This window comes from Pseudonaja textilis, chromosome 7, assembly GCF_049901715.1.
Source record: "Pseudonaja textilis isolate UNSWEBS1 chromosome 7, rPseTex1.2, whole genome shotgun sequence".
Classification (NCBI taxonomy): Eukaryota; Metazoa; Chordata; class Lepidosauria; order Squamata; family Elapidae; genus Pseudonaja; species Pseudonaja textilis.
This window is the reverse complement of record NC_141996.1, coordinates 17,027,486-17,040,029: the sequence shown is the minus strand read 5'-3', so window position 1 is coordinate 17,040,029 and position 12,544 is coordinate 17,027,486. Positions and strand designations below refer to the sequence as shown.

General features: G+C 43.1%; 1 protein-coding gene across 1 annotated transcript; it reads left to right on the top strand.

The window, feature by feature from the left end:
• The first annotated feature begins 5,083 nt into the window (after positions 1–5,083).
• Positions 5,084–10,343, top strand: LOC113440406 (vitelline membrane outer layer protein 1-like). The gene is made up of 3 exons (XM_087937890.1): positions 5,084–5,254; positions 8,551–8,654; positions 10,043–10,343. The coding sequence occupies exons 1-3, from the start codon at positions 5,084–5,086 to the stop codon at positions 10,341–10,343; spliced, it is 576 nt and encodes a 191-aa protein (XP_087794016.1).
• The last annotated feature ends 2,201 nt before the right edge of the window (positions 10,344–12,544 follow it).

The window sequence follows — 12,544 nt, the reverse complement described above, 5'->3', positions numbered from 1 at the left end:
GAGGTGGTCGTGGATAGCTGTGCCACGTCTATCGATTTGGAATAAGCGTCCACGACCACTAGGAACATTTTTCCATGCACGGGGCCGGCCAGATCGATATGGATTCTAGACCAAGGGGCGCTGGCGCTCTCCCATCTGGTAGGGGTGGCGATGGGGGGAGCAGGACGGGATTCCTGGCAAATGCTGCAGGAACTTACCCAATTGACAATGTCCTCGTCTAGACCCGGCCACCACACGTAGCTGCGTGCTAATGCCTTCATTCTCACGATGCCGGGGTGTCCTTCGTGCAACGCCTCCAGGACTCGGGTACGCAGCGAGGACGGAATGACCACTCGAGTGCCCCACAGTAGACAACCCTGCAAACTGGACAGCTCCTGCATGCGAGTCTTAAAGGGTGCGAATTTGTTATCAACGTTGCCTCCCGGCCACCCCCTCCTCACCCAGTCGAGCACTTGGGCGAGCGTTTGGTCTGCCTTGGTTTTAGCGGCGATGTCAAGGGCGGTGATGGGCAGGTCCAACTGGGTGATCTCGAAAATGGCGTTGACAGGAGCTGGGTCTTCAGCCGGCGCGGGTAAAGGGCAGCGACTGAGAGCGTCGGCGTGGGATAAGGTTTTGCCCGGGCGGTGAGTAAGTTTGTATGAGTAGGCCGCTAGGAAAAGTGTCCACCTTGTCATCCTAGGGGAAAGGACTTGAGGGGTCTGTTTGTCGCCGGCCAGTAGGCCCAGGAGGGGTTTATGGTCAGTGACCAGTTCGAAAAAATGGCCAAAAAGGAACTCGTGAAACTTTTTCACGGCCGCCACAGCTGCTAGGGCTTCCTTGTCTATCTGGCTGTAGTTTCGCTCCGTGGCCGAGAGCGTCCTGGAGAAGAAGGCGATGGGAGCCTCGGCGCCATTGGGAAGTCTGTGACTAAGGACCGCCCCAATTCCAAAAGGGGATGCATCTGCTGCCAGTACTAAAGGAAGGTTGGGGTCGAATTGGATGAGCACCGCCTCTGACGTAAGTAGTGATTTGACGGCGTTAAACGCCTGGTCTTCTCTGTGCCCCCAGTGCCACGGTGACTTTTTGTCTAGTAATCTGTGTAGGGGTTCGGCTACTGAGGCTTTATGGGGCAAGAAGGACGCATAAAAGTTCAGCAGCCCCAGGAAAGCTTGTAGCTCTGTTTTGGAGGTTGGCGTGGGAGCTTCGTGGATTGCCCTGACCTTGGACTCCAGGGGTGAATGCCAGAGGCATCAATTTTATAACCCAGAAAGTCCACCTGTCTAGTGGCAATGGCGCATTTTTCTTTTTTTAACCTGAGGCCATGCTGTCTGAACCTCTCTAACACTGCTCGCACTCTCTGGAAGAGTTGGGGTCTGTCCCTGGCCGAGACCAAGATGTCGTCGAAGTAGGGTACTACACCAGGGAGGCCCTGTAAGATCCGCTCCATGAGGGATTGAAAAATACCCGGGGCAACACTTACGCCAAATTGGAGACGCTTGCATCTGAAGGCACCCCTGTGAGTGACGATGGTCTGAAGTTCCGCTGTTTGGCTATCAACAGGGAACTGCTGATATGCTTGTGACATGTCCAATTTAGCAAAGATACTGCCCGGCTCGAATGTGTGTAATAAATGCTGGATGACGGGCACAGGGTAGGCGCTAACTTGTAAATATTTATTGATTGTTGTCTTGTAGTCCGAGCAAATTCTCAGGCTACCATCTTTCTTAAGGGGTGTGACAATGGGCGTCTCCCACTTGGCGAAATCTGTTGGTTCAATGACCCCTTGTTTTAATAGTTTATCCAATTCAGCGTCTAGTTTTGGCCGAATAGCAAATGGAACTCTACGTGGTTTTAGTCTGATTGGGACTGCCTGGGGGTCAACGGTGAACGAGATGGGGGTTCCATTATAACACCCCAGCTCCTCGCTGAACACATCTGCGTAGTCAGCGAATAAGGAGTCAGTGTCTGAGGTTGAGACAGCATGGACTCCTGTTAGCCCTAGGCCGAGGTGGGGAAACCAATCGAGCCCCAATAAGGTGGGTAGATTGCCGTTAACTACCACTAGAGGTAGGTGGCCTTTAAAAGCTCTAAAACTGACAAAGAACTTGCCTCTGCCGATCACGGGAATGGTCTTCCCTGGTAGTCCTTCAGACCGAACTGGCATCTCTGAAGCCGGGTAGTAGATAGGCTGGGGTGGAGTCTCTTGAGGGTGTTCCACGAGATTATTGAGAGCGCCGACCCTGTGTCAACCTCCATGTGGCACGGTTTACCTTCTAGGGAAACGGAGAGAGAAATTTTACTAACAGTGTGGCAAGTACGCCTGGCAAGGCGGTGCGTGCGACAATTTAGTACTTGCCTCTGTGGTCCCGAGTGCGAGGAAGGGGGCCTGTGTGCAGCGCTTTGGGGGCTTGGCATACTCGCGATGTGTCCCCTCTTATGGCAGTTGTTGCAGGTGGCTCCTTTAAACTTGCAGGTGGCTCCTTTGATGCGATCCCCACAGGCTAGGCACAATGTGATGTGCTTGGGTGGACCGATGTTTTCTTGTCTGGCCCCTACCTGCGACCGTCTGTCGTTGGCGAGGCGGTGGACGCTGCGTTTGCTGTTGTGGGTTTCCTCCGCTTCCACCTCTTCGGAGTGGACTGGGAACGATGCCAGCTTGGCACTAGGGCCCTGAATTTCGGTGGCTGAGTTCGTTGCTAGCTCGGCTGCCAGGGCCTCCTCGACCGCTTGCGCGAGGTTGAGGTCTTTTTTTGCTAGCAGGCGCCTCTGTAGGTTGAGATCCTTGATCCCACAAACTAATTGATCGAGGAGCATGTCCTCCAGGTATGTTCCAAACCCGCAGTGCAGGGCTGCTGTTCTGAGGGCGGCCATATATTGATTGATGGTCTCCTTACTCGATTGCTTCCTCATACGGAACGTGAACCTCCTGGCGATTTGTGAAGGTCTGGGAGCGTAGTGGTTAGTGAGGATCTCGAGCAACTCAGACCACGGAACGTTTTTCAATTCTCTAGGCGCCACGAGTGCTGCGGCGGTATCGTAAACGGTGGCTCCGCAGTAGATTAGGAAATAGGATTTTTTCCAATGCTCTCCCGCATCCGCCAGGCCGACCGCATCGATGTAATGGTTGAAACGGTTCTTATACGATTCCCACTTCTCTTCGTCTGGTTTGAACGCCGGGAATACTGGGTTGGAACTCATGGTGCTGGAACGGCTGGGCTACCTGCGAAAAAATCTCTCTGGGACAACGGGCGCTCGTGGGTTACTAGTGATATCAGCTCTGGAGAGGTTTTTTTTTGCTACCCTCTCTTCTCTCTCTGGGTTACCACGTTGGCTGTTAGCCGTTGGAGGTGTCTCGATTCGCGCCAAAATGTGGGCGTTAGTGACTTCCTACAGCGCTGTGCTGTGTCTCATACCAGCTCGAAATTCAAATGACACCCGTTTGAATTTCGCGCCAAATTCAGAGCGGCTGCGGCTCGCAGCGCTTCACTTTCCCTATAGCGGGGCTAACAAGCGGCTACAGACGCTTCTAACTTTTGGATCTGACCGCTTTCTCTGGCTGCGGATCAGCGTTTGCTCTTTTTGATCGCTCGTTTTGTTGGCTGACTGCTCTCTCTGGCTGTGGATCAGCGTTCCTCTTATTGCCAGCCGATCGCTCTCTCTGGGCTGCGGCTCGGTGGCTAGTGACTCAGCGGTTGCATGGTGCTTCTGGTAGCCATCCCATCCTCGTCGCCAGTGTTAAGTTTGAGCAATGAGAGGCTGAACCAGAGCATGAGTGCAACAGTACTTTATTTTACAATAAAGGGCTGACCGTGCTTGCCACGCCTGGAACTGGCTCGCAGCAATCAGCAACTGGTTGGACCCCGCAGCCTGCTTTTATAGCTGGCTGCTGGGGAGGAACCAACCAATGAGGATAGGGGAATAACGCCCACACAAAGTGAGTGGACCTGAGTGAGAACTCCTGGAGTCCTCAGGACATAACAGTAGAAATTTTGAGTAGTTCAGAGAACCAGAAAATACCACCTCTAACTGGAGATTTTACAGTATCCTTCCCTTGCCATGCCACCAAGCCACACCCACAGTAAAAAAATTGAATCCCACCACTGCACTGGATGAAATAGCCTGAAAAAAAAATGGGTCCAACACTGTTCTATGGAATGTCACCAAGAGTGAGGAATTTGAGTCTGGCATTACTTCTCACAACAGTATTTCAAAACAAACAGAGATAACTTGAGATTCTTTCTTCAGAATGAATGAAGCAGTGATTCCGGCATTGTGGGGCGGGGTGGAGAATGAGATCTGCAGGTTAAAATATCAACTCTACTTCATGGAAGGGCTTGCCTTGTGCAGTTGGCATCAGATACCTAGTTTGATCTAGTGATTAAGGCTGGCTCATATATAAATGACTGTCCACTAGGAATCCAAAATCCCTCTTGCAGTTACTCTTTGAACCATGTTTGACCTAGTCTTTACCTGTATATTTGGTTTTTCTTGCCTAAGTGTAAAACCTTACTTTTTTTCCTCTATTGAATTTTATTTTGTTAGATAGGACTCAGTGTTCAATCTGTCAGGATCCATCAGGATCTTAAGCCTACCTTCTGGGGTGTTGGCTACTCCTGCCAGCTTGATGTCATCTGCAAATTTTGATGAATTCCACTTCTATACCCTCATCTAGATTGTTTATGAAGATATGGAAAAGTACTGTGCCTAAAAGTGAACCTTGGGATACTCCACTACTTGTTTCCCTATATGTGGATGCAGTTCCATTAAGGACTATTCGTTGAGTACAGTTTGTCAGTTAGTTAAAAATCCAACTGGTGGTGATGCTGTCTATCCCACATTTTTCTATCTTCCCAAGAAGTAGACTGCTATCTACTTTGTCAAATACCTTACTGAAATCCAATTATACTATGTACGCAGCATTTTGCTGGTCCACTAATTTAGTCACTTTGTCAAAAATGACATAAAATTTGTTTGGTGCGATTTGTTTTTGACAAGCCCATGTTGGTTTCTGGTTATAACTTTGCTTGTTTCTAGGTGTTCAAAATTATTATTTCTTACTATTCATTCATGCTGTTTCCACAGTTACAGCAAGGACTACCTAGTAATGGAAAATTCCATCAGTATTGTGTTCTTCCTGATCCTCTCCTACAGTCTCAGGGATGGAGGGGCAAAGTCATATGACCATATCATCTCTGTGGAAAATGGAGGACCCTGGGGCTATTGGGGAAGAAAAGAATTTTGTCCACGGGGCCATGCTTCTGGTTTTGTATTGAAGGTAAATATGAATTCTATATTCTATATTACTGGACCAATTTTTTCCTCAAATAGTTTTCTGATGAACAACAAATACTTCCCATTATCACTGAAGCTCCTATCAAACTCTCTGTGGTTCTCAAAGGCTTATACATTCATTTTGAATAGTTTTAGAATTTGAGAAATGTACATTAATATTACTTAGGAGTCAGCGAAGGGAAGCTAGAGTAATTCAGGTCATTAACTGGAGAAAAGGACCTAATGCTGGGAACGATTGAGGGAAATAGAAAAAGGGGATGGCAGAGAATGAGGTGGCTGGATGGAGTCACTGAAGCAGTCGGCGTGAACTAAAATGGACTCTGGTGTATGGTAGAGGACCGGAAGGTCTGGAGGAATGTTGCCATGGGGTTGTGATAGGTCGGCCATGACTTTGTAACTAACAACAACAGGTTCAATAAATCAAAGGCTAGAAAGGTGCATAAGTTTAGTCCTAAGAAGATAAGGCTGAGGGAGGATACGATAGCATTCTTCAAACATTGAAAGGACATTATGCAGACGATGGTCAAGTACTGTCCTGTGCCAGAGTGGAGGAAATTAAACAATGGCTTTAACAGGAAGGCAAAATTGGTTTGAATATATGGCTGGCATCCTTTGCACAGGCTGGGGATTGATTAGTATTCTAGTATTAGATTCTTTACTGTTCTGATATATTCCTAGCCGGCACTTGAGAATTTTCTTGGTGATATGAAAAGGTCATTTTGCCATATGTCTTGTTTCCATTTGATCACAGAGACAATGAAGTGTAGGAAGTGATCCGAGAGATGGTTACTGCTTCCATGAGTGAGTGGGATTCCTACTATCTTGAAGGAGCCAGTGATGCACCCATTCTTGAAGGACCTAATTCTCTATTGACTGCTGGACAATATATACTGAAATCCAATTTTCCCTTCTTAGAGTAGAGTTTAGAGAAGGTAATAGAGCAACAGCAAAAAAAAAAAAAAAACCCTTGGAGGAAGAAAATAATTCAATTCCTTCTAGCCGAGCTTCAGAGCTGGCTGAAGGATAGAAACAGCATTAATCGCTCTTGTGGAAGTCCTTCATTTAGACTTGGATGGAGAAACTGGGGCTTCCTAGTCCTAGTCCTGTTAAGCTTTCAGTTGCTTTTGTTATCATTAGCCATCTTTCTGGACTATCTACAAGAGTGGGAAATAGGGAGGTGCTGTTTTACAGTGGTTCTACTTCTTCAAGAACAAGTTGATGAGGAACTCAATTATGAATTTAACTATGATTTCCTTTACTGCTGCTATGTGAGATGTCACATGCCTGGTTTTTTTTTACAACAATAACAATAATAACTTTATTACAGTCACAGACCAGCAATAGACAAAATTATCATAGTTTACAATAGTGTTAAAAGGTATTACTACTACTGCTACTACTACTACTACTGAAATATATGGTATTTTAGTTGGTATTAGTATGGCTCTTACCCTTGGTTACATGATGGGAGAGCAGGTAAGTATGTGTGTAAATATAGATTCTCTAAAAATTGTTAGAGGTATCTACAAGAAATTGGTGCAGTAAACATCTTTAATTCTGTAATTGAATTTTCCTTGTGGTCATAGCAGCTGCACAGAATTTTGCTACTGCATGTGTGATAGGCGGGTGGAGTCCCAGAGGAGATAGTCTACATAAAAATTGTCTGCCCTCCCTGGTAATCTCTCTAATAAGGGGAGAATATGCATTGACCTAAAAACTCTGAATAACTCACAGTGCAATAAAACATGTATGATATCTTCGACTTTTCCTTTATCACATATACATGCTTGTTGTGCTATTTGGGTCTTGTTATACTAGTTATACTAGTTATTAATTAACATCTTAATGAAAACATTGAAAAATGTTATCAGTTGCTGACCAAAGAAAATAGTTGTAGATCAGTGTTGAAATGAAGTGTTCTTTGTGCTCTCTGAGCTTTGATGTTTTTGTGCTGACATTTCATTACCCAAACTAGGTAATAACATCAGTGCTAGTAAAGAATGGGATTTGCTCTCAATTTATATTCTTGTGGCTTGCCTTGCCAGTGTTGGTGGAAGCAGCCTTGGTGGTTTTTTTGTTTGGGCTGTTTACTGTTAGTTTTTCTTGCAGTTCCTTGATTGAGGTATTACTTACTTCTTAATTGCTGGTCTGATATTAATCTTGGTGTTAAACTATGTACATCTGGATGTTGATTGCTGGTGGGGAGATGCTTTGATATTTTGTTCCCTTTTTACTTGTTGATATGGTATGTAGATGTTGCTTATGTCTATGTGCTGATGGCTGTTGATGGTATGTAGATGTTGCTTATGTCTATGTGCTGATGGCTATTGACGGTATGTAGATGTTGCTTATGTCTATGTGCTGATGGCTGATTTGTCTGAATGCCAGGCTTCCAGGAATTCTCTAGCATTTTCGAATTGGTTTGGTCTAGGATGCTCAAGTTTCCCAGTTGAAACTATGATTAAGTACAGTATGTCCTTATGTTGTGAAAATTAAAGAGTTTTTTATCATGTCTTCTGACTGCTATTTGGCATTAATGGATGTGTTCTGCATCGATTTGGTTGTCTACTAATTCAACTATAAGAATCTTTGATATGTGGATGATACATTTTTACCCCATAAATTGTAATAGTTGCCCTTACTTGTTGTTTGATGGCCATGATGGTTTGGATGGAGCAAATAAAATAATTAAAAAAACTAACCATCTAACAATACTCTGGCATCAAAACTATTAGGTTTTTTTATTGGCTCTTGTGGTTAGTCTTGGTTGGAATCACACTTGGGTGGAATCACATAGGTCCAACTTTGAGATTTCTGGATTCAAAGGTTCTTCATTATCAGCAGATGGAGGCTATGGCCAGGAGATGTTTTTTGAGAATGTTGAAGAATAATATAAATTTTATCCATTAGGTTTTAGGGAATATCACACACGTTTCAATATTTTAATTGGAAAAATGAATAAAAAATTGTGTCTCTGAAAATCAGTGGCTGCGATACAAAGTATTATGGACATGACTTGGGGATATTTCAAAGGCTTCAGATTAGTCCTGGCCATCTTCTGCTGAAGGACCACACAAAACCCATTTCTCTATAGGATTTTGCAAAAGCAAATAAAAATAAAAATAAAATAGAACTTGTCTTTGCACAGAGCCTAGAGAAAAGGACAATTTTCTCTAAGGCATCTCTAGAGTCTGCTTTAATATGGGTGATCATTTTTAAAAGAATTGTCTTAAAGTATGCTAGTTATTTTGATCCATTTTCCCCTTTTTTCTGCACTAGGTTGAGCCATATCAAGGTGGCACAGCTCACCAAGATGATACATCTCTGAATGGCATTCGCCTGTTCTGTGATGATAAGAAATTTATTTCATCTGTTGTTGGGAAGTAAGTTTCATCTTAGCTTATGTACCGGAGACAAATTCCTATTCTATTCTATTCTATTCTATTCTATTCTATTCTATTCTATTCTATTCTATTCTATTCTATTCTATTCTATTCTATTCTAGTTTCTGAACTATCAACATCACTGTTTAAACTTATGTATAATCCTATATGTCGCGCAGCCCTATTACCAATGTTAGTCAGGAACTGGTTGAATTAAATGACAGAGCATCCCAGTTATGTCGAACACATCACTCACCTGGATTAGGCATTCAGGTCAACCACAGTCCCTAGGCCTAGACCAATCTTCCACAGGTTCTTTCTCTATTGTGGGGGCCACAGCTCTCAGAATTCCTTCCAACCAACCAATGACCATTCAGCTGGACATTTCTAATAGTCAGAATCCTGGTACATCTGTCATATATTAAATTGGGGAGGATTGTCTTACAAAACAATAAATCTGGAAGTATGGCTTTCTCTTCAGCATCTTGATATGAAGAGTTATTGCTCTCTAACTATTTGAGATCATGTACTAGAATGAAAACTACCTAATATTTTACTCCTCTTAAAATTGTAATATTCAGAATGGAAGCATATAAAAATTGAATTGGAACCTTACACCTGGATCACAGAATCATTTTAAGCAAAATGAGGCTCCTTTGTTTTTTTGAAATAGTACATTAAATTAATTCAATTTTTTTTTGTAATGCAGAGGAGATGGTTATTTTGTCACTCCAGCAAACTCTCTTCTTACAAAAATAATACCCTTTTTTCAGTTCTTATTCAATTAATTTGCTTTAAACCTTCTTTAAAGAATTTCAGTAAAATTTGTGTAGAATACGAATAGGCTGCCACTCCTCTGGTTTCTCATGCCTTCACTGCTAACAAAGCAAGGATGCTAATTCTTCTCTCCTAGAAAAAAATGGCTGATCAATTTCTCTACCCACAAATTTGCTGGATGATTTAAGAAACCCATTTCTTTTCACCTCTGAATAACACTTCAACAATTTACAATAATCTCAGATGTATGTTATTTCCTTTTCTTTTTAGATTTCACATCTGCACTCCTCACAGACAGATAATCCTCACAGATAACTTGCAAAGAAGCAAAAGTAGAAATAAATGCTCAGCTCCTGTGTGTAGCTGATGGGCTTGAATAGGAAGAGTCATAAAAAAAAATACTTACAGCCACTGGAATTTGGGATTAAGAATAGATCATCACAGTTCCCTTAACTTTGAATTGTCTGTGTTTTACAATAAAAAAATCATGCCCAGCTGAATTTTTTTTTTTTGAATCACCACTACAGTAGTCTTGACTAGTCCCTTCTGAAGTTTCTGTTGTCCACTTCTGGGTAAGGTGCTCAAGCTAATAATAATGCTTTCTTTTGCAGATGGGGTGCCTGGTCTGATATACAGTATTGCAGAGGACGGTCAAAACTTGTGGCTTTCTCTCTAAGAGTGGAACGACCCATGGGGCCATCAGATGATACAGCAGCCAACAATATTCAGTTCAAGTGTAGTAATAATGAAATATTGGTAGGCAATTCCCATGAGTGGGGTAAATTTGGTCTATGGAGTGCCTCCTGTGGTCCTGGAACTTATATATGTGGACTTCAGACAAAGGTGGAGATAGTACAAGGAATGGAGGATGACACGGCACTGAATGATGTGAGGTTTTTCTGCTGTACTTAACTCTAAGGCAGATGCCAATATAATGTGCCCTTTGTCAGGTAGCTTTATTGAACTTATTTCTATTTATTAGATGTATGTTCCCCTTGTCTTCCAGGAGTTCAAATTCAGGTATCCACAATGATGAACGCTCGCATCATAAATTTGGGCTAGTCGCGTTCTCTGTCTAATTTACTTCAGAGAACATAGTTTTGGGGAGAAATTAAAGAAAATGCATTGCTCACTGCTTTGAACTCCTTAAACAGAGGTGTCAATCTCGTTTTCATTGAGGGCTGCATTAGGGTTATGTTTGATCTTGTGGGGGGCAGGGTGGGTTTGGCCAGCTCAATGTCACTCGTGTCAGGGCGCCTGTAGTGGCCCAAGCGCTCTGCCAGTGAAAACAGCTCAGGAGGGCCGTGACCCTCCTGAGCTCCATTTTCACTGGCAGAGGCATTGCAGGTTAGTCCTTCGTTGTTTCCAGGATGGTGCCACAGGCCAGATCTAAACACCCTTGAGTTTGGGCCTTGAATTTGACAGCCCTGTCCTAGACGAAGGTAGAATAATAAATCTAAGTGATAAACAAACAAATATTTGAGAACCAATTTGATCTAGTTGTTAAGGCACCAGGCTGGAAAGCAGGCCATAGTGAGTTCTAATATGAAGCTGACTGGGATACTTTGAGCCAGTCACACTCTGTCAGCCCCACAACATCAGGCTTGAGTGACAAACCTATCAATCAATTCCAGTTGCAAACAATGGATCGACACTATATATAAATATCCTGACAATTAATTTCCAGCCCCTTAGGGTCTGAGTTTAAAAGATAAATTTAGGCTTGAGTAAAACAGTGCTCCCAAGTCCCTTATCCTTTCCTCTAGAAGCAAATTGTAACTCTTCATTAATATAACCAAAGGCAATGCCATATTTCTGTCTCCATTTCTATCAAATGAAAATAAAGCTTGCTTTTTTTCTGCGATGTCTCAGCCCTTCATTTTCAAAGGCTTACTTTCAATTTCTTGGCCATGCTGGAATCCCACCTTTTGTAGCTCCCTGTTGAGTAGGTGAGTGATCTTGGGCCTGTTTCACTAAGTGGACTTGCTGTGGAAGTCTGTGGAGATGGCCTTGAAGAAAGAATGCAATTACCATTGTATACATTAGTGGAATTCCATTTTATTTTTACTACTGGTTCTGTGGACGTGGCCTGGTGGGCATGTGACTGGATGGGCATGTTTTGGTGGTCATGTGAGTGGGTGGGCATGGCCAACTCCACAACACTCACATCAAGGGGCGCCTTGCCTCGCCCGGCTTGCCTGGCCTCCTGAATTTTGGCCTCCCGAACTCTTTAGAATCAGAAGGAGCAATTTAGCTAATCAGATTCATTTTTTTCTGCTCAACACAGAGGTCCAATTGTCCTTTTCAAGGAACTCCTCCCTATCTTGACCATCCTAAGATACTTCAAAGCCAGTGAATTTTGATATTGATTTCAGGGAAGGTGATGACAACATTGGAGAGCCTAGGGTTGCTTAGGCATTTAGTGATCTTAATGGCCTAGTGTAAATTTGCAATATTTCTTTACACTGATCCCCTACAATGAATCCAACCCCTGCAGGTACGAGAAATAATCAGAACATCATTGCTCTCCTCTTGAGAACTTGTTATTCAAAATATACTCAAGTGTTTTCCTTGACACTATAAGAACTGATACACTATTAGGTCAACGCTCAAGTTTATGGAGTATTCCAAGTCATACTCCATAAACAGGGACAGGATTATTTAATACATGTTGGCTCTATCAACAAAGTAATTAGTAGCGCACAAGTCGAATAGCAATGACAGTCTGATCAATGTATTTCTAATATTGTAAAAGGGAGAAAAGGTTCTCTTGAATCACTCTCTTCTCAGCACGAATGTTTCCAGCTCAAAATATCCTTTTTCAAGTACGATGTGATGACCTGAACTGTGCACTTCATTCCAAATGCTATTTCATCATAGATTTATATAAGGATATTGTCCTCCTCTTTTATTTACAGCTCACTTCCTAATGAATCCAAGCATGGAATTTGCCCTTCTTTATTTTACAGCTAGTGCATACTGTTTTGACATTTTCATTGAAATACATAGTTACCATATCAATGATGCCTTTCTTAAGCAATTACCAGTAGGTCATGACATATATATGAGGCTTGAGACAAGGAGGGTTATGCAAATATGCATTGCTTTGGACT